The sequence below is a fragment of the Puma concolor genome, chromosome C1 (genome assembly GCF_028749965.1).
Source record: "Puma concolor isolate L17-30 chromosome C1, mPumCon1.1.hap2, whole genome shotgun sequence".
NCBI classification, from domain to species: Eukaryota; Metazoa; Chordata; class Mammalia; order Carnivora; family Felidae; genus Puma; species Puma concolor.
In genome coordinates this window covers 101,054,850-101,078,391 of record NC_141674.1, presented here as the reverse complement: position 1 = coordinate 101,078,391, position 23,542 = coordinate 101,054,850, and the positions used below count along the sequence as shown (strand labels likewise).

At 37.7% G+C, this 23,542-nt stretch overlaps 1 protein-coding gene across 2 annotated transcripts in view; it reads right to left on the bottom strand.

Annotated features, from left to right (window-relative positions):
- MAN1A2 (mannosidase alpha class 1A member 2) overlaps nucleotides 1–23,542 on the bottom strand; it is a 175,520-nt gene that overhangs the window by 14,659 nt on the left and 137,319 nt on the right. The window contains exons 11-13 of one of the 2 annotated variants that reach the window (XM_086717938.1): nucleotides 18,256–18,428; nucleotides 14,354–14,469; nucleotides 1,233–1,284 (exon numbers count right to left, since the gene is read on the bottom strand). In XM_086717938.1, the coding sequence (XP_086574064.1) occupies nucleotides 1,233–1,284; nucleotides 14,354–14,469; nucleotides 18,256–18,428 (341 nt within the window). The remainder of the gene's footprint in view (nucleotides 1–1,232; nucleotides 1,285–14,353; nucleotides 14,470–18,255; nucleotides 18,429–23,542) is intronic. The other variant, XM_025934471.2, reaches the window with a different exon arrangement.

Here is a 23,542-nt window from a genome sequence, read left to right as displayed (position 1 = left end):
GGTACCTAGGTGGCTCAGTCAGTTGAGGATCCAACTTTGGCTCAGGTCATGATCTCATGGTTTATGAGTTTGAGCACCACGTTGGGCTCTGACAGCTCAGGGCCTGGAGCCTGCTTCGGATTCTGTGTCTCCTTCTCTCTCTGTCCTTCTCCCCCATTTGCACTCTCCTTCTCTCTCAAAAATAAATGAATAAAATATTTTTTTAAATTAAAAAAAAGAGGTTCTTTTAATTTTTTTTTTAAATTTTAGAGAGAGAGACACAGAGTGTGAACAGGGGTAGAGGGGCACACACACACACACACACACACACACACACACACAGAGAGAAAGAGAGAGAGAGAGAGAGAGAGAGAGAGTCAGTCTCAAGCAGGCTCCATGCAGGGCTCAATCCCATCACCCTGGGACCATGACCCGAGCCAAAATCAAGAGTGGGTCCTTCAACTGACTGAGCCACCCAGGCACCCTGAGACTCTTAGCTATAGAGAACAAACTGAAGGTTTCTGGAGACAAGATGGGCAGGGGATGGGCTAAGTGGGTGATGGGCATTATGGAGGGCACTTGTGATGAGCACTAAGTGTTGTATGTAGATGATGAATCAATAAATTCTGCTCCTGAAACCAATATTACACTATATGTTAACTAACTAGAATTTAAGTAAAAACTTAAAATACATACATACTAAAAAAATAATATGCCAGGGCATTATTTTGGTTAGGGCTGTTCTAAACAGCATAACCATGTATATATGCTAAGACTTCCTCAGGAAAAAAATTATATGGTACCATGTGTTTTTCTATAAATAAACTCAAGTTTTACAACCAAAAAAATAAATAGAGAGAGAACAGATACACAAAACACAGTATATCCATACAACAGAATACTATTTACCAAAGAAAAAAGTGATACATGCAACAACACTGATTAATCTAAAAAACATTACGCTGAAAAAGTTAGCAGACCCAAATAAGTGCATACTACATGATCCCAATTATATGAAGTGCCAGACAGGCAACCTACAGTGATCAAAAGCAGCTAAGCGTTGGAGGTGGGGTGAAAACCACCATCACTGCAAGACTAGGATGGAAATGTTCCAGAGTGACTGGGGTGGTCGTTACCCAGGCTTATATATTTGCCCAAGACAATGAACTGCACATCTAAAATACTTCAATACAGTGGATTTTTAAAGTTAAAATAAAGAAGGCTAAAGGAAAAGGACAAAAAAGGAAAATAACCTTATTATGTGTTACTGCCACATAAATACAATTTGGGTTGTAGCTCCCTCTGCTGCAGGGAAAAAAAAAGGCAAGGATGTTTCAAAGTACACAGTTTTGACACTGAAAAAAATGCTTCATGGTGAAAGTGATATTCACTCTGTGTATGTGTGTGTCCCTACTGTCTAACATTTGGATTGCACTGTGACACTGTGGGACATCCTAAGAGGAATCAGAAAACAGGGAGACCATGGTTTTGGTCCTCCAGTATACCATTTGAGGAGACTGGATCACATGAACAGGCACTTGGCAATGACTTGCCCACCCGACCTCAAGATGTACTGGCTATACCTCGTCAGTGCAAGGAATTCCTTGATCCCTAACTTCTTCCATAATGGTTTACTGATTCACAGGTGTCAGGGGTTCTCAGAGTCTGATTCCCTAGACCAGGAGCATCAGCATCACCTGGAAACTTGTTACAAGTGCAGATTTTTAGGCCCCACTCAACACGACTAATCAGACTTTGGTGACAGAGCCCAGCAATCTTGTTTTACAAGCTTTCCAGGTGATTCTGACGCAAGCACAAGCTTCAGAACCTCTGTCCCAGGTGCACCAAAACTTCCAGCACTAGTTGGCGTGCATGGTTTCTGCTCTCCTTCACGTGGGCATCTCAACCTCTGCCTCTACTGAAAGCAGGTCCACTGCCCTGACGCCCTCACTTTTCACATCTCATTTCAAAGGTCCTGGGCCTTTTCTTCCTGCTTCATCAACTCCTTCACACATTGACTGTGAGCGATCTTCTAGCACTAACTGAATTCTGAATTTAAGCCTCGAGCCTCAACCAAGAAATAAAGTAGGTCTCTTCTCCTGTTCCCATTTTTGCAAGACCGTATAAAATTGTTCTTTTTCAGCTGTCTCTCTTGGAATCAAATAATTCAATCTTTTATTTAACAGATACTTAATTCTGAAACAAGTAGGTGTGGTCCCACCATAGATACAGAGATAGAATAACTAAAATATACAAAAATCACTGCCCTTATGCTTATATAGTATATGCTTATACTCTAAGTTGGGGAATGCCTATGGAAATGACATAGTATGTTAGAAGTTGGGTGCTATGGAGTAAAGGTGAAGTAAGGGGAAATGATACGGGAAAAGGGAGCAATCTGAAATTTTATATAGGATGATCAGGGAGTGCCTTAAAAATATAATTAGAGGGTGCCTGGGTGGCTCATTCAGTTAAAACGTCTGACTACAGCTCAGGTCATGATCTCATGGTTCATGAGTTCGAGCCCCACATCAGGCTCCAGGCCGTGGAGCCTGCTTTGGATTCTGTGTCTCCCTCTCTCTCTCTGCTCCTCCCCTGCTCGCTCTCTCTCTCTCTCTCTCTCTCTCTCAGAAAATGGATAAAACATGAAAAAAAATTAAAAATATATATAATTAGAAATGATAAAATGACACAACTAAAAACTACCATTTAACACCTGAAACTGCAAAACTCCTAGAAGAAAACACAGAAAGAGCTCCTTGACTTGTGCCTCAGCAATGATTTTTTGGCTATGACACCAAAGTGCAGAAAACAAATGCAAAAATAAATAAATGGAACTACACCAAACTAAAAGGTTTCTGCAGAGTAAAACCACACACATGCACACACACACACACACACACACACACGCACACAAAATGGAGGACAACCTATAGAATCAGAGAAAATATTTGTAAACTGCATATATGATAAAGGGTTAACATAGAAAATATATAAAGATCCCATATGACTCAATAACAAAAATGAAACAATTAAAAAGTGGGCCAAAGAACTAAATAGACATCTGTCCAGAAAAACCATACAAATGATGAACGGGCACATGCAAACACGCTCAACATCACCAATCATCAGGGACATGCAAATCAAAACCATAATGATATCAGCTCACATCTGTTAAAATGGCTGTCATCAAAAAAACAAGAGAGATGTTGCGTGCTATTGGTGGGAATGTAAACTGGCGCAGCTGTTATGGAAAACACTATGGAGATTCCTCAAAAAATTAAAAATAAAAATGCCTTATGATCCAGTAATCCCACTTTTGGGTATGCATCCACAGGAAATGGAAACAGTGTATCAAAGAAATATCTGCATTCCCATGTTTACTGCACCGTTAAGCTTCACAATAGCCAAGATATGGAAATAACCTATGTGTCTACCGACTAATGAATGGATAAAGAAGACATGGTATGTATGAAACACACACACACACACACACACACACACACACACACAGAAATACTATTCAGCCCTAAGAGAGATGATTTCCTGCCATTTGCAACATGGATGGACCTTGAGGGAACTTTGCTAAGTGAGATAAGTCAGACAAGAAAAGACAAAGATTGTACGATATCCATAAGTGGAATCTTCAAAGGCCATACTTGTGTAGAAACTTCTAGTTGGAAGGTGAGTTCTGGGGATCTAATGTAGAGGATTAGATTACAGTCAACAATGCTGTATTATATACCTGAAAGTGGCTGAGAGAGATCTTAAACGTTCTCACAAAAGAGAAATGGTTAAGTACGTGACATGATGGAGGCATTAGCTAACACTACGGGTGGTAATCATATTACAATTAAGATAGATGTATTAAATAATCACTCTGTACACCTTACATTTACACAACACTGTATGTCAATTAGATCTCAATAAGGCTGGAAAAACAAACTACGACCTAAGAGCATGAGAGTACAGATGCAAATAGCCAACTTTGTTCTTACGTAACACATATTTATTGAGTGTCTCTTACACTGCGTACTGGGTGCTAGGGAGGTGACAGCAGTTAAAAGGAAAAGTTCCTGCAGTTATGAAGCTTACATTCTACTTACTGGTAGAGACAGATAAAAAAACAAATGCATGTATCAGGTGGGAATAGTGCTGAAAAAAATAAAGGAAAGACGAGAGAATAATGGAAAGTACAGATGATATATATACACAGGGCCTATTTTTACGGATAGGCACTCAAAAAACACAGCAGTTGGAAGTCAAGGGGAGTGTGAACACAATTTGTGAGTTCCTTGGTGTCAAGACTGTTCTCTATACATTCACTGCTGTATCTCTGGCACATAAAACAGCAAAGGCACACATGAGGCATCAAGTATTTGTTGGATGAATTATTTCATACACTACAGTGTGTCATCTCTATATTCTGATCACCATTTACTTAGTAGATAAGGACACATCAAGAGTAAAGAGGTAGAATTAAGAACCCCAGGAAATAATAGTTTAAAAGGGTGAGCAAATTCTGAAACCTTTATCCCTATTAATTTCCTAAGAACTTCCAACCGTTTTGACTTTCTATCTGTGTTCTTAACCTATAGAAAAAAAAAAAATCAAGTGACTTATTCTCTTGAGTTTATTTTGAATCACTTAAAAATTAAAAATAATTTAAGACTGACTTCTAAAAAGCCTACTCGTTCAAAACTTACTTTACGTATCAAGTACTATCTAAATATTTTGTTACTTCTCAGAATATTCTCAATTCTCATGTTTCTAACCAGTTAATTTTCTAAAATACTTTTTTCCCTGAACTTTCAGAGCTTTCCATCTGTGAGAAGTTTTGTGAAGAGTTAGCTCTCTAGACTTAACTCTGTTTAACTAAAATGATCATAACTCAAATGCACATGCCCCTTGACCCAGCCATTCTACTGTAAGGAATATAAATGACTATTTATATTCATACAGGGAGCAGAGTTATATATAAAAGGATACTCACTGAAACGTTTATAACAGCAAAAAACTAGAACAAACTTCTATATCTAACAATAGAGTACTGATTAAGCAAATGACATACTCCTCAGTGGATTTATGTGTCCATATGGAAACCTTTTCTAGATAAAGAGTAAGATGAAAATTGCAAGTCTCAGAACAGCAGGTATACATGATTGCATCTGTGGGAAGGGGAGGGGGGAAAAGGCTATTAAAAGGATACACATTATAAATATATATTTTTACATGTTTGCTTATACCCTGAAAACCTCTAAAAGGATACCTCAAGAACTGTTGAATAATAGTTATCTTTGGGAAGTGAGACTGGATGTGGAATCCAGAGAAATTTTTCTTCTCCGTTTTTTTTCTGTTTAATTCATTTTGCCATATCCACATTTTATTTTTATGATTAAAAAAAAGCTATATTAAAAACAATCCATTTGGCCTTGATTTTTGAGGAACTGCACAATATAAAGGAAAAAGATGTTTACACAACTAATTTTAAATATGACAAGAGCTAAGCTGTTCATTCTGTATCATTCAACAAACATTTGTTGAGTGTATACTGTAACCCAAACGTGAAACTAAACTCTAGGGCATTAATATTTCCTGTAGACTATTAGGACAAGGAAGTATCGTGAGTATACTTAAGGATCGATTAATTCTGCCTTAGTGTTGGAGAGAACTCACAGACAGTGATATCTAAGCTACACCTTGAAAACCTAGTTAAGAGTTTGTTAGGGATAAAAAAAGGAATGAGGAATCGCATGCAGAAGGGACAGCAAGAGAAGGACATGTAAGTGAAAATGCATAGTAAGCAGGTATAGACCTGCTAAGTGGTTCAGCAGGAGACGCGACCGAAAAGGTACATGCAGCACTTAATCTCAATTATTCAATATAGGAGCAAAGAAGGTGGACAATGTGGAGGCAAGAGGCATCTTTTTCATCCCTCTTTCTCACCTGGTGGAGTATACCTGCAGGACAGTCCGAAAAGCAGGACTACTGGAGCAAAATTAATGTGAATTTAGTATTTCAATAGGTTCTTTCCCAATGAGCTTTACCCCCCACATCAAACAACACTCTCACCCCTCCTGTATGACTAGATCCTTACATCCCTGCCCACACCAGAATATAAATTTTTAAAATCTGAAGTAATCTGATAGTAAAACATAATATTTGATTATTAATTTACGTCATTTCTCTATGAGTGGGTCAAACATTTAGTTTTCATGTGTTACAGTATTGTCCAACTTTATTTTCAGTGAACTGCCTTTACTTATTTTAGCTTAGCCTTTGTTCCTTAATTTCAAATTTCAGTTATTCTACTATCAAATGAATTGCAAATATGTTTTCCCAGCATGCCACCTTTTACTTTAGTGTTCTTTTTTTTTCCCCTTGCGGATGTTTTCCATTTTCAAGTGGCTGAAGTGTTTTATCTTTTCCTTCTATGATTTCTGGGGTTTGTGCCATGCGTCCTCACCCCCAAAGTTGGGAACAAACATTTCCGACTTTTTTCATGATTTTATTTCATTTTTTATATTTAAAGCATGTTCTATGTAAGATCATTTTTTGGTATTTAGCAGGGATCCAGCGAACTAGCCATGACTCTTTCCTAATGAACAGTTTTCCTAGTATCCTCTGGTAACTAATCTAACTTTTCTTCAATGATCTGGATGGATTTTCTACAAAGATGAAATTCCCACACACAAGAGGGCTTATTTCTGAACTCTTTTGTTCCACTGCTCCATTTACTCTTGTACCACTACTAACCTCTTGGTTTTTATAGCTTTATTAACAGTTTTTAAATGATCCTCTATGTATAAATATTGCATACTATATGATATAAAGTAGCTTATAATTTCTTTTATTGTCTGGAAGGGCTTGTCCCCTGCAGTGACTGTGTACTTTGTCAAACACAGCTAAGCTGGAACTACATTTGTCAGAACCACTTTCTCTGTATGCTCGTGGGTTAGAGCTGGCTACAGAAGACAGACCCTGCACGTGAGCCGGAGGCCGAAGTATGGCGGCACCCACCAAGCGTCAGAGGAGTCTAGTGTTGCCATGTGCTGTTACCACGATGCACTTGCCGGTGACTGCCTGGCTCACCTTGCAGGGTGGGGAGGCTGCCAGACCTTCAACACCTGCCACTCCTGTTGGAGCTCCTCAGTCATTTTTCCAGTTCTTAAGCCACACATACATAGTCCCATGGCAAAGGGTGCCAGCTTCGGCTGCAAATTAGCTGCTTATCAAAGTCGGAGGCCACGAGACACAGATAAGGGATCATTTGTCCTTGTGAGTTCCAGTCTGCCCTTGTTCTCCTTTGCTTCGCATCTAGCTTCTTTCCCCAACTATTAGCACAACCATCCTGCAATGACTTTCCACCTGCTACCGTGTATTTTGTGCCAGATATAATTCTAAGTGCTTCACTATATTAATTTCCATAATAACCCTTTCAGGTGATACTATTATTAATTTTCTTTTTACATATGATAAACCTGAGGCAGAAAATTCAGTAACTTGTCCACATAGTTACTACGGGGAAGAGTTGGGATAAGACAGACAAATATGTACTGGTAGAGATGTTTGTATGATCTGATGAATTTGGTATATATAGAGAAGACATTAAATCTGTGAGTGTCACAAAGCTAGAAGAGCTAATACATTAAATGAAAAACGCAACAGTTCAAAAAATTTCAACAAATCAGAATATGTTAAATCTAACAAAGTAAAATTTAATAAGGATAAAGATAAAGTGAAATAAAATTAATTACATCAAATAGAAGAAAGTAATTATCTTAGTTCATGTTAAAAAAAACAAAAACAAAAACAAAAAACCAGACTGGGGCGCCTGGGTGGCTTAGTCAGTTAAGCATCCCAACTTCAGCTCAGGTCATTATCTTGGTTCATGGGTTTTGAGCTCCGCGTAGGGCTCTGTGCTGACAGTGGGAGACTGCTTCAGATTTTCTGTCTCCCGCTCTCTCTGCCCCTCCCCTGCCTGCACTCTCTCTCTCAAAAATAAACATTAAAAAAAAAAAAAAAAGACCAATAGCAAAATTTCAAGCTATACTGACAGGGTTACTAGAAAATAGAAGAGTATTATCTTGCATTGATGTGAGTATAATGACCAAAGTAGGGACTGGTAACCTGAACTGGTTTAACCACATCTTAAATGCAGTGTTCAGTCCAGAAAACCATGGACTCATGTCCACAGAAGGCAAGCAGACCAGTGCCATAGAAAGAAATAGTACACAAACCTGCAATCTTTAGCCTGGCAAATATGCAGCAGACTGTATACTTCCAAAGGGCAAAACATGTATCACTGAATGGAGCGCACAGTGAAGCAGATTTTAACTCAATGTAAGAAAGAGTTTTCTAATAAGAAAGGCTTTTGAACAGTGGCACGGGTTGGCCTTCTGAGGCAGTGAGCTGCCCATCAACTGAAAAGATTAACAGAAGACTTTATGACACAATACTCTGTATGTTGTAAAGATACTTTTAGCACTGGGAATGTGTGTAGGAGGAAGAAATGGATTGTGGTAGTTTCTGTTGGAATGAATGACCTCTAAATTTTCTTGCAGCTCAAAAAATTCCTTTTGATTCTAGGCACAAAAACAGCAATTCAATTTGAGGCAAGAAAATATGGTTGTAGTTGAATTTACTTAAAAGACTCTGGTTTTTTTCTGATTACAAAAGTAAAAACAATGTTTTGATGTGGAAATACATATGAAGACATTTATCTACATGTTTTATCTATACATGTGTATATATATACATGTATATATTTATATGTGTATATGTGCAGGTAATAGCCTACTAATTATACCATGAGGAGTCTCTATTACTGGATCCATAATATCCACTGTGGATGTGCCATAATTTATTTAACCATCCAATTGTTACTAAACATATAATAACTCTTTATTTTTATAAATGCACTAAACACCCTTGTACATAAATTTTTTTCTATAGCTTTGACTAAGACTCTTGACCTATTCTTACATAGTTTTCCAGAATTTTGCTATTATATTCGAAGTTTGAATTTTAAGAGATAGGAAGGGGGAAAAAGTACATAAGGAGGATTCACAGGAAGCCACACAAAACATAACTTCTGCCCCCAGAGATTTTCCCACCGAAGGCAGACACACTGTGGTGGCAAGCTTGGCCTTTACAGTGTTTCTCTTTCAATAACAAACTTTTAAGAGGACCATGATTCCAATAACCTATGATTTCTTGCAGCCTTTAATGCCTAATATATAGGAACGCAGAAAAAGATGGGAATGCGTCTTCAGCAAGTACACTTATCAGACCTTCGAATCAAGACGCCAACAGCACTGTGCTGAGATCCAACGAAAGCCAAACGAGACCTAGGTTAACAGATGTAGATACTGAGGTACAGATATATCTCTTGGAATTGTTGTAACTTAAGGGGCCCTGGATCACCTGCTACGTCGCTAAAAACCAATGAAAAAAACAGTCCTCAGAGCAAACAAACCCGTTATCAAAGACTCTTTCTTGCAAGTATGGCACAGTGGTATTGCCTCCTATTTCTGTACAATCCAGACTCCAAACAAAACGCTTCAAGTTTAGCAATTCCTCCTGAGCTGAAAGCTAGTCAAGGCTGGCTTTTCCTTTCTTCCATAATCCCTCCCCTCACCTAAAGAGCAGACTGCCTTGTATTACTAATAATATGCCACCATTTTCAAGAGCCTAAATCTCCTCTTAAAATATGCAGATATAAATATTCTACAAATTCAATCTTGAGAAAATCCCTCCAGGGCCTTCTGTCCCATTCAATCTAGACTGATAAACCTCTTGATCTTTCCTTCATTTGTTCCCTAATTCCATGTCTTCTTTTTTGGTTTTCTACTCAGCGTTGATGGCACATATCCTCCAAGACATTAACTGAGAAAGTAGGTTTGTGAGACCCTGCATGACTAGAAACTTCGAATTCTAAGTTGGAATTTTCTCTCAGAATTTTGAATCAACTGCTCCACTGCTTCTAGCTTCCACTGTTGTTCTTGAGAAGTCTGAAGCCCCGCCTGATGTCAGATCATTTTTCTCGGACTTTTATTCCCCCTCTCTTTGGAAGCTGCTGGATTTTTCCTTTACCCGCAAGTGTTCTGAATATGGCCTTGTGCCTTGGTGTGGGTCTGTTTTCATCCACTGTGCTGGAATCTTGATGGCTGCTTTCAATCTGGAAACTAATGTCCTTCAGTTCTGGGATATTTTCTTGAATTACCTTGTTGTATTCATATTTTGTTTTTTAAACAAACTTTAAACACTTGAAGTATAACATACAGACATAAACATGCACATATCTTACATATTTATTTTGACAAATATTTCTAAGTCAATACTGCCCGTTAACATTTAAAAGTGAAGCCCCAAATGCTGACTAGACACCGTAGGCATGTTGCCATTTCCTGGTGGTTGCACCACTCGGGGATGGGGGAGGAAATGGCCATTTTGCTGAGGGAGCCTTACGTAGCAGTGCCCCTGGATTTTCTTCTTGCAGGCAAATCCATTTCCCCGGAAAGGAGCCCTCCAATCTCCCATCTACTACCTTCAGCTGGGCCTGCCATCCCGGCAGCCCACAGCCTCCGTGATTTGACCTCTTCGGACAAGACGTCTCTAGTTTCATTCGTGGTAGAGATGAGATGAGGCGGGGGGGACTGGGGTCTAGCTACTCCTTCTATAAACTTACTTAAAAATTCTACAGTTTTCAATCCTACCATGTCAAGTCCTGCGTCTTTCCAAAGTTCTAAAGCACTCACCAGTTTGCTTCCAGTTAACTTCTCCTGATGCAGGTACTTAGCTTCTCTGTTTTCCATCTCCTAAAAATTTGCTGACATCTCTTGTCTCTGTTGATTTCTTTCTCATTCTTTTTGTCCTTGAACATTGCACCTGCTTAGCCCTCTGTAGTCATTTTAATGGCTTTCATGAGAGAGTGGAGGATAAATCAAGTGTTCGCTCTGCCAAGCTAACCTGGAACGCCTCCTTTGTTACATGTAGCCATCTTCAAACATCAGATATATGCTTTCTTTTCTCTTCATCCTCAAAAGCTTCCTGCACTTGTATTTTGAGCTCCAGATCTATATTTGCAAATGCCTCTTGGGAACATATGTCAAAAGTAACTCATTATCTTTTCTGAAAATCTACTTCTTCTTGCAACTTGGTGTCATAATCCTTACAGTTACCCACACTGAAAACTGAAATGTTATCTCCTACTTTTCCTTCTTTCTGGATCTCCCTATATCTAGTAAGATACTAGCACTTGTCAATTACACCCTCTAGAGCACCTGAATCTCATCCTTCATATGTCACTGTCTGCCTTACAGCTATTCCCCGAATACTAAGTCATCCTACTCTACCCATTTTGCCTTCAAGTCTGGTTTAAATGCCACCACTTCCATGAAGTCTTCCTTTCTGCTTTCTAGGTTAAGTAAACACTTCCTCCTCTGGAGGACTGCTCACTTTATTAACATTTCTCTTGTACACTTAACTATATTTAACATTTTTTGCAAACCTGCATGTGTTTTATTTCCTCTGTTAGAACGTTAGAGTTTTAAGGAAAGAGGCCTCGAAGGAATCTATCCCTGACCTTGCTCATTACATAGTTTTTATCATGCCATCAGTATGTATGCTATAGAAATAAACACATTGGCAACTACTGAGGCAAACAAAAGAAACAGAGGACACAGCATTTTACCTTCTGGAGAAAAATGTGTAGCTATAGCTGTAGGACAATAATATGTAAAAGGTAAAACTGCCCTCAACTAGGTCAAGAACACATGCTATTACATTTAACTCTGCTGCTCCCAAGCCAATCAGTTGCCATCTCTGATAGCCAAAACACACGGATTACTGCCCTTTAATGAATGGACAATAAATATGAACTGCTTGATAGAATATACAATCTTCAGTCAACAGCTACTCAGCTTCTGATAAAAGCCTGTTTAAATTAATTGGTATTTGAGAAAAATCTATGAAGTCATACTAGTCTTCATTCCTCTATAGAGTTTCAAGCTCTATCTTAATAGTAAGAAAAATATAAACCTACAACTACATTAGTCTTCACAGAAATGTCTTGATTCAAATGCATTCTACATTATGCCATCAGTTTTTATAAAGAATAAGTCACATTAAGAGTTTTGCATCTTCTATAAAACGTCACTGTTTGAAGATATCTGCCATTATGTACTAGGATGAGCCCTGTAAAATTGCCAGTATTTCACTGTTGTTGACTTTTAAAAAGGGCATTTTTATGTGGTTCATCTAATAGTTCAGTACTTAATAACAAGCTATGAAATTAGGTCATCTTATAATTCAGCAGTAAGAAAAAATTGGTCTCATTTGTCAAAGTCATATGTTCTCCCAACTCACAAAGATGAAAATGACACTGAGCAAGATGCTTCCTTTTTGCTACCAGGAGGCTCAGTGCTGATGTAGTACTCAACTGTGATAATTCTGTAGCCTAGATTTTGTTATAATTATCTGAATGATTCTTCTTGTCTCACCCTTTTCACTTTTATTAATTCAAAAACGTATATGTGTTTTTGTGAAAGTGAGTATTGTGGCAATTATATATATATATATATATATATATATATGTATGTACATATACATATATATATATATATATATGCAAATTATATATATATAATTGGTTACCTAGAGTGCTGTGTTGAGAAGGATTCTTCCTGAACTTGGCAGTGGAAAGTACCAAGGTCAGATGGTAATATTCCATATACGTAACTGGAAGGGGAAAGGCAGCATGCCACATATTTGCAACTTCATCTCATGTCCTAATGGGGACACTGAAGAGGAATCTGAGAATTAATTATGAAAGCCAATCTGCAAGAAGTGAGATCTGAACTCAATTTAGAAATAAGAGAGGGGCATTAATTGATAGAAATGGTAAAGGCATTCCCATCAGAGCCAATAAAACATGAAACAGACAATAAAATGAAAGGGAGTATATACGTGTGTGTGTATGTGTATGGATACACAAATAGTCACTGTGCCATCCTTACAATTTCCTAAATTTTTTCCTAAAAAAAAAAAAAAAAGAGATCTTAGATAATTTGGGTCAAAGTCCACCGTTTATGGCTATGAAAACTGAAAGCAAAGAAACTTTATTCTGACACACTCTCCCAGCTTACAGCAAGTGTGTAACTAAAGCTGCTGTGGTTTTGCCTTCTCACCCAGTGCTCTACCTCACATGGTCCCAGTCTAACCATGCAGGGTGAGCCCAACAAGGAAGGACCAGAGGCCGGGGGGCTGACTACTGAGCAGATGTTCTAAACCATCAGCAGCAGTAAGGGTTTGGGTTAGGATCAGTCACAGATAGGGAAAGGAGGGGGCAAAATAAAGAAACAATGTAACATGAATCGTAAAGAGTTAATGATATATTAGAGAAAAAAGAAATAAGTTTATAATGTACATGAAGAAAAGGTGGGAAAATACGAGTGCTAGGGACACTAAAGGAAAAACCAGAATAAGATGGCCATCTGAGATCAGAAACTTAGTCTGCGATAGGTACATTTCGATTGTAATGTCCCAACACATACGCCAGAAGTAGACTAGAATGCAGACTCCAGGAGGGTAGGGATTTTTGTCCTTTTTGTCTGCTGACACATCCACAATTAGCCTCAACAATGCCTGGAAATAAACTTTTTTTTTTTTTTTGAACAAATGAAGTTTGTTTCTGAGGCACTCAGGTACAGACACACAGGAAATAGAAATATGAAATTTACGAGAGGGTATCAAAAGAGATTTACTTGGGAGATCCGCAGGGAAGTGGACACATGTAAGGTGTCAGTTTCTGGAGCTCTGCCTGGAGTTCTGAGTACAAGCCCAAACAACAGTGGTCTTTCTTTTCCATTGTTCCTTTTATGTGTGTCTTTACAGGAACTCTTACAGAGAGGAGGGATGACTGTGGTCATATACCCTCTAGTACCATCACAACTCCGTTATTATTCCTAACGGACTTCGTTAGTGCGAGCAGGGGGTTCAGGTGCAGTCCCAGGACCAGCAGGACCAGGGTCAGCGGGGAGTTTGCCAGGTCCTGTGCTAGGTCCACCACAGGAGAAACTGTGCGGTTGCGGCCTCGTTACCGATGCTTTCAGGAGTCTTCCAGGTGATTCTAACGCATCCCACAGAGCCGAGAACAAAGCAAAGGTACTCAACTCTTAGTGGACAAAATACCTACCTCATAGTTTAAGTCATTCTTCTGGAGATGCAGCTAACAATTTAAGACCCGATTACAGAAAAAGAGATTTGTAATAGAATCTGGTGTCACAGGCCACCAGTCGTAACTCCTCAAGCAGAGACCACGCAGCGACACCTGCCTACAGTAAAAACAGAGTATTTAAAGGCATCCACTTACTTCAACGTCTCAGCGAGAAAGAAACTCTGCTGCACATCGTCGTGGGTAGGAGTGGACGAGTACACGTCCTTCACCCCGGAAAACCCGCCGCTCACTCGGCAATACTTCTCAATAGCCTGTGAGAGAGACCAGACAGAAGAATCAATTCCACACAATTTCACGTCTTGGGGACAAATTAAGGAACCCCAGTCAAAAGTTCACAAAGATCTATCTGAGGATTTGACAGGTTAAGAATAAAACTTATTACTGAATGGGAATATTCTCACACTGGAAAAATTAATGGAGGGATCTGTTTCCTGTGGAACTTTTCCCCCTCCAAAACTCTTCAATCTTTTAAAAGCATCTTCTATTTTCCTAACTGAGGAAAGTCAAGTTTGGGCTATTCACGCTGAATTAGAGACCTGTCTGGCATAATAAAACCTCATTAATTCTAACAAATCAAGGGCGGTCAGTCTAAATTAAAATTTTCAAAGGGAATTTTTTCACTTCTAAGGATAAACCACCCAAAACAAGCTTAAAGAAAAGTATTACCTAAGAGCTCTGCTCTCCATAGTAATAAGCAAGGAGGTAATATTTACTGCAAACATACTACGTGACAGATGCTACATTACAATCCTAGCAGTTAGACATTACAGGTGGTACCAACTGGCAGGAAGCAGCCATCCACATACCCACTACAACAAGAATTACCATGTTAAGAGCCAACTATTAGGATGTATTTGCTCTAAGTCAAGGCTCTTCTAAGAGCTTCACATGTATCATTGAAATCTCCCAACAACTTGTGAGGTTGTCTTAGGAGGCTCCACTTTTCCCACAGGAAAACTAAGGCAAAGGGTGAGTTGCTCTACATTATTGCTAACTACTGCGCTCTGCTGTCCAACTCGGAGCTAAAACTCTTAATTTGTATCTCTTCTTGCAGCTTTTGAACGTGCCTAAATAAAATATACTCAATCCAATGGAATCCATTCAAAACCCTGTTTTTTTAAAGTTTGAGAGAGAGAGAGAGAGAGAACCCATTCAAAACCCTGTTTTCTTAAAAAGTTTGAGACAGCGAGCAAGAGAGCACACACAAGGGGGGCGGGGTGCAGAGAGAGAGGGAGAGAGAGAATCCAAGCAGGCTCTGTGCTGTCACAAGGCTCGATCTTAGGAACCGTGAGATCATGACCTGAGCTGAAATCAAGAGTCAGACGCTTAACTGACTGAACCACCCAGATGCCCCTCCAAACCCTATCTTTAATTCAGAGCAACCGAATATCCTGCTTATGCAGGTGTATATCATACTCTAAAATTAAGCCATTCATGAGAAGTTGAATTACACATGGTTCTTTTCTTTTTCTACCTAACCCTGAGATACTGTCTAATGAAGGTATAGTTATTTAATCATTACTGCCATGGCTTTTTGTTCCTAGTCTTGCTAATTTTCTTATTCTTCTGGTCTCTCTCCTTTCTAATGAAAAGCTAATTAACACTGAAAGTTTTTATTTAATCAAGCTGTTCGTTTTTATATAATTCCATTTTAATTACAGCTGGGTTTTAAAAGTCTTCTTACCAAACAGTTTGGGGCTTTTTTCTATCTAAATATTTTAAATGTATTTTGAATTCAAGAGTTTTTAAATGCCACATTCTGCGCAATGATCATGTGTCTTTACCACCAGAAAACTATCAGAGCAGTTTAAGGATACTGAGAAAGTAGCAGGGAGGCATGACTAATCTTTAAGCCATTTAGAGTCATTTCTTGGAGGCAAGTTTTCATGCAAATATATTCAAGTTTGGAAGTTTGAAGACGTGACTGGAATAGCTAAGGCCTACAGAAGACATACGAGATACCATTCTTCAGTCTCAGCCTGTCTTCCCTTTACCTTCTTCATACCCAACAGGGAGGCCAGTGATAGGGAAGAAAGCAACTTCTATTTAAGAGGTGACTCATCCTCTTTTGTCCTTGCCCCCCTTTTCTGCATCATGGCATACTTCTGAACCTTGAATTTAAAGTATAATTATTTCAGTTCTTGTTCTCTATATTTGGAGTTTGTGTGTCTATCTAGACTGTAAAAACAACATTCTAACTCCTGTCATTCGACAGACTTAGGTTAAAGCCTGAGCTCGTGAAACCTCTTTTTAATAGACAGAGTAGGGCCATACTTTAAGAAGGTGCACAGGAAAAAAGAACCTTAAGAAAAGGATAGATTATCCTATAGTGTTTCTCACTGAGTGGACAGGTTTCTGCCACCACCCCCCACTCTGCTGCCCCACGTGATTCAGATAAATCTTTCTTATTCCTCTGAATAAGAATCATTAAATATTAGGAGACATTCAAGTCAGACATCGCAGGGTTGCTTTACCTATTTCTCGCATATACAATATTGCTTAATGTACATGAGCATTAGTAAGCCACTGCTATCCCACAAGTGTGTGTGTCCTATTCTCGAACCACTGTGACAACAGTTGGTTATCTTCCCAACTGTGGCAGGACTCTGTAAAGAGAATTTCACCAGCAGTTATGATCCTGTCTGGAATTCTGGAAGTAAGAGGCCAGTGAAAAGCAGCATCAACAAATGCAGCATCCCTTCCCGTTCAATGTAACCACCTGTCTCCGCTAATGTTCTTTTTGTTAAACTCCGCAAAGACTATCCAGGTCTGAATGACAAATGACACAGAAGTGCCCTCACTGTAGTGCAAGTCTTTATCACACTGCTCCTAGATCACTGGCAGCGGTCTCCCAAATCCAGCAATTTGCAGCTTATAATCAGAGCCTTTGTTCGGTCACTCCCCACTAAATAGCCTTTAGTGGCTCCTTTCTCTTTAAAAAACGTTTAGTAATCCTAGAATGGACACTTCCAGTTAGTTGGTCTTGGTGGGCAGGCCATGGTGAGGAAAAAGATCTGACAGGCTGTTTAGACAGGCAAAGGACTTTCTATCTCCACCTCCTGTACGAGAAACACTTATGTAGTAACTGGGAGAGGTGTCTGGTTGTGAGTGAGTGCGCGCGCGCGTGTGTGTGTGTTATTCCTGAACCACTGGGTAAAGGACACATCCCTTGATCTGGCATGTAAGACCATCTACATAACGGCTCCAAACTTCACTCCCTCTGGTGGCCACTGTGAAACCTTCTTTTTACATAAACTGGTCTACGTTCTGCCAGAAAACCTATCTTGCCCATTCTTACTTGAGCAAGTTACTGACACTACTTATCTCACCTACAATGTCATCTAGGCTGCACATTCATCATAATTAGTGCTATTTATCACAATTAGCATATCTCAGACAATAAATGCTCCCTCACTCCTGGGAATAAGCTATACTTTCATGAGAAGACTAATATTTTTCTTCCTCCCCAGGTACTGACAGCCACCTTGTTCTCTGAAAGGCTAGTCTTTTAGGAATAAACTGCTTGCTTCCTTTACTTACTAACCATTAAAATTTTCTCATAAATAGATAAGTAAATAAAGTCTTTCAACCTAGAAAAATTTTAACAATTCACTGATTCTTCATTTGGTGGTTACTAAGAAATTACCTGGAACACAAGCGAATACAGGGTAATCTACCCAGGTAATTGTAAGTCTGGGCAATTTTACGATTTTTTTTTCTCCCCCTAGGGTTAAGCATTAATTGTCAAGTACAGAAACTATAGAATCATACTGAAACTCACAATGCCTTTTAAATGACACTTTATAGTTATTCAAGAAGAAGAATGAGTGCACACCCATAGGAAAATAGTTTTATTCAAGAACTAAATCGGATTTTCCTTCTATTGCTTAAGAAACTTAGAAATCGAGTCACAGAGTTTTTCCATCACATAATTGGCAGGAGCACTATGGTTACCGAACATGAGGCAACACGGATGGCACGATGGGAAAGCTTGATTTAGCGCTCACGCATATAAAATGAAATATTGGCTTATTTACCAGTGCTGCTTCCCAGCCCCACTGCCTGTATCTTGGATCGTGAGTGAATCGCCATAGGTACCAATAGGTTTCAATTACTTCTGGACGGAGGATGTAATACTTTTCAGCCTGCCGGACGGCCACAGCCTCTACTGCACCATCAAACTTGAACGACTCAGGACCCAGCTTTAATGCTGTAACGTGACCAAAGAAACAAATGAGCACAATAAGCCACTTGTGTTTGTTCACTAGAGCTTCTTTCTCCCCCCAAAACATGGGGTATAATGTAAAGTTAGTTCCATTTTGTTTTATTTTTATTCTTGCTGTTTTGCAAAACCAGTGACTTTAAAAGATCTACATTTGGTTTTCTTGTAATAGACTTACAAATATTCCTACTATCCTGACACGAAGTATTTCTCATACATAACGTTCATCAACATACTGCTGAATCTAACTATACTGACAAGTCTAGTAATCCTCTGGAAACAAATGCAAAGCTAGATGTAAGCACATTACATAATCTGTTTTGTTCCAAAATAAAATGAGACAGATAATTGTATTGTACAGAACTATTTTTTTAAAAGTCAAGACAATTTTAAAGTCCTTTTAATATAACACACATATATAGGAAAACACTGTAGAGCTCAGATCTTGAATTAGATTTAGATATAAGTTATATACTCTTCAAGCATACTATAGTATACAAAATGCGATATGTTTTAAAACTTAAACCAGTTTTAAAAATAAACTCTTTTATCCTATAGCCTCTGTATATATAGCAAGAAAGAGATTCAAATTGCCAATCACCAAGAATTTTACCTGTGGTGCTCATTTATCAGTTTGAATAAAATAGCGCCATTACACATATATTTCAACGCTACATACTATTCTGTGAATGATATGATTTCCACTCAGGCTAGAATATAGAACTACATGAAAGTCTTTTTAATCACCTCTTTCTAATTACGCCTAGCACCCTAACTTTGGCCAATATAAAGTCATCTTCCATTGGGATGCTGGAGTCACACACAATTACCACTCTCAGCGGTCATTCTTTCCGTTTATTGGTGGCAAACAGTTTCAAGGTCCCTAATCTTTCAAAAAATGTTGGAAATTTTTATATTTTCTCAGAAAAGAAAAGGTAAAATAAGAATGATAATGCTGGTAGACCATAAACAGAATCATGCCATAGTTGCTGTCATGACATGTGTTGCTGTGGCCAAATTTCAGCCTTACAAGGGAGACAACGTAAGCTCTAAATAATCACATACAATTGTGAAAAACAGTCTTTCTCACCATCTACCACTCCCAAGAGAAAACACAAAACCAAAAAACATTGTACCAATGGTAGATAATTCTACTGAAAGCAAAACATGTGATCCAGAAAAGTGTATTGCTAAGTCTTAGAGAACTAAAGTAGAACTCAAGCACAGGACTTCAACCTGAAGGTCATGAATTCTATCTCTGGCGGGCTCTGAAAGAAGAAGACATTGTGTTGTGTTGTGTTGTGCTGAGAAGCCTCTGAAATTGTATGCAAAACTCTGTGTGCACATAAAGGTTTGACCAGCTCCTCAATGGGATCTGAGATTAGGATTAACCAACAAATCCTCAGTATTTTTTTGTTAGAGAACTTCTAGCCAGCTTATTGACAAGGTCAGCATACGATCAAATATGATTTGGCATTTTAATAAATGCTTTTAAAATGACTATAAAAGTCAAACATCCTAATGATGCCAATCTAATACAAGTACAGGAAGTCATTTGATCTGAATTTCTTATGTCTTTCCTTTCTCAAAGACTGAATGCTAAGAACTGATTATATGGAATTTTTAAATGTTAATCTTAAGGCTAACTTTAAATTAGATAACTTCTGTAATGATAATATTGCCTGAATTTGAAGTAGAAATTGGCTGCATGGAACTAATATTTTTAACTTCTCACTAAAAATTATGTCTCACTTATTGGTCATTCATAAATTCACAAATAAAGCACACCAGAGAGAGAACATATCTGTTTTGTGAGGAGCTGGCAAATAAAAATGTACAAGCCCAAATTATACACACATTACATCCATTACTCTGGTCAAATCGCTGGTTTTCATGTTTCTAAGGCATCATTTCTTAGTGCTGTTTTAAGAAACGTAAAAAATAATTTCCTAACAATCTATCTTGCATTTAATTTCTATTTTCTACCTTTAATTTCCCACTTACACTTGATACTTCATTTCCAACAAGTAAAAACTGAGTTGAAACCATAAATAATTTAGTGCTGGGATACAAAAAGAACTCTAAGAGGATGCAAAAATCATCTAATGTAGGCAAAGGAAAGAGATATGCACAAATAAAAAAAATTAAAGTAAAATGTCAAATATGACAAAGGTCAACAGTAAGACACTAAAGAGTACATTTAAAGAAGGCATAGATTAGTCTGCAAGTCATAAGATTCTTCCAGATATGTAGAATCTGTAGAGATCTCAGGAAAAATAAGCATACTCAGGTCAACAAAATAAATACAAGAAAAAATAAAAAAGCATAATAAGGAATATTCTGGGACAGGCAATTTGACTACAGTTTGAGTAAGTTAATAATAAGGGAAGAACTTAAACTATTTCCCTCCTATTAACTTCCAAGGAAAAAAATAGTTGAAGAAACAAAGTATGTCTAAAACTCATGTCCAATGGATCTCATTTCCATTGGATACGTTAAATGTATCTAAATATTAAAATTTCCCCCAGATGTGATAGTACGTGGTCTAGGGAAGATCTTACCCAACAACTTCCATAAGAAGTAAATTAAATAAAAGTCATTTTATTGATGTTCAGTAGTTTTTTTTTTTTTTTAATCTAGAAACCTAGAAAAAGAAAGAATAGTACTATGTTTTGGAAGTCTACCATCTTGTTTGGCACCAATTCTGCATTATACTTCAGAATAAGCTAAAACAATGTTGTCTGAAACTAAGCTAAGTTACTGCTCAGTTTCACAAACAGACTGAGAAATGTTTCCTACAAACCCAGCTAAATTATTAAGCTGCAGGCCATGCTCATCAATAAGGCAGAATATATAAAGATTACCAAACTTTGAATTAACATTAATTCTAATTCCAACAACAAATGAAAGTGAAATTCCAAAGTAATTATTGTGTGAATTTAGCTGAAATAACTGCTAAGAAGTGAACAGGTATTTTTAAACAAGGTGGCCAAAAATACAGCACAGCTATACCAAAACACGTAAGATATAATAACCAAGTGGGAAGGAAGCAACACTAGAATCTTGCCTTTTAATTCAAGGATCTAAACTGAGATTAAAGATGAGTAAAAACAGTGAAAGATTTGAAAATACAGGACACAAATCAAAGAGTAATCTTTTTGGGCATACCATGGCAAAGAGGGCCACAGGTTCATTGACTTACAATGTGACAATGACAATCAGAACAAGTATGACAGCAACAACAATAGACTGGATGGTTTAAAATTTCATTTATACTCACAACAGCATTCTGAGGAAGACAGGATAGGTATTGTTATCACATTGTTTTGCAGATGGAGCACCTGAGACTTAGGCAGGTTAAATGACTTGCCTAAGGTTCATAGATAATAAATAGTGGAACATGGGATTTTTGAATCCTAGGCCACATTTTCTTTCTATAATATCACAGTATTTCATATCAGCATCAGCAATGTCATTACAAAATGTGAAAGTCAGGGAATCCTCTCATAACTCTGGTATTCTATGGATTTCTCAAAGGCAAGGGACAGGTCTTATTCACAATTCCACCTGTAAGCATCTAGCATAATGCTTGGCACATAATAGGTGCTCCATGTTTAATGGAGTGAATGATTAATTATACTAACTACAGCATATCACATTTTTAATACGTCTGTATGAAATCCTACTGTTTTATATCTATTAGTGGATTTGTGGCCAAGACCTGCATAATAAGTCTTATTATCATGGGTCCTAGCACATACACTGAATAGCCATAGTGGTCCTCAATGTTTTACTAATTTTAGCTGCATTTTAAATATATATTTGATACTCTATATTATTAACATAATATAATTTAGCTTCTACTTATAACTTAGATCACTGACTTTCTACATACTACATACCAACACTAAACCACCCTAAAATAACTTCTACTTCAATGTCCTTTTGACTTAGTTGTAGTTTGTCAAGAAATGGAATCCCTGCCTTACTTAGTGAGAGAACTGAAGGGTCAATTTCACCATAAGTTCAATTCCTCATTATATAAAAACAACCTGAACTAACCTGAACTAAAATGAACTAGGATAAATTTTAAGCCAGTCACACCTGTGTCATGGTACCTGCTGGCACAGCAACCCTAAGATGGAAATTTAGTTATTTAATAAAAGCAACAATTCAATTTCTGAAATCACAAATAGAAATTACTAATGTTTACTTTTTCTGGGAACTCATTGTCCATTATTTCATATAGAAACACATTTTTAAAACCAGAAAAAAATCTTGGAAGGTCTACTTCAGTATTTCTCAGTCCTTTTTCAGGATGTTTAAAAACCTAATCGTTGGGGCGCCTGGGTGGCTCAGTCTGTTAAACGTCGGACTTTGGCTCAGGTTACAATCTCATGGTTTGTGAGTTTGAGCCCCTTAGCGGGATCTGTGGTGACAGCTCAGAGCCTGGAGCCTACTTTGGAATCTGAGTCTCCTTCTCTCTCTGCCCCTCTCCTGCTCATGTTCTCTTTTTTTAATAAAAAAATACATAAAAAACCTAATTGTCTTCTCTCTCTGTGAAATTTTAATAATAAATATACACTGTTTATCTATGACTGTATATAAATGACTGTATCTATGACTATATACAAAAAAAGAAAAAAAAGATTTTTTTTCACCCCCAAGAACCAATTTTTTTCACCACTGAAAACCAACTCATTTTTCAGGTAAGGACACTGAAGCCCCAAAATATTACATATGTGCCTAAAGCAATACAGAGGATCTTTTTAGTTAAACGCACAATCAACTCTAAAATTACTGGTAAACTAAGAGACTACTAGATACCTAGATAACAATTATACATTCAAATAACTACTATTATCTTTTGGTCACTCTTATTTTCACAAGAGTATAGACAAGCCAGTAATCTAAATCAGGTTTTGTGTTCTTTTAAGTAACTAGTCCTACAGAAGCTGAAATGAATGGCTAAAATGGATTCTTACTATACTAAATAATGTAATCCCATACATCCCCAAATGTCATTTGTCATCCCCACCTCTTGTCACTAAAACAATTTCTTCAAAATCTTTATTAACAAAGTCAGTAGTAGAATTCAGAAT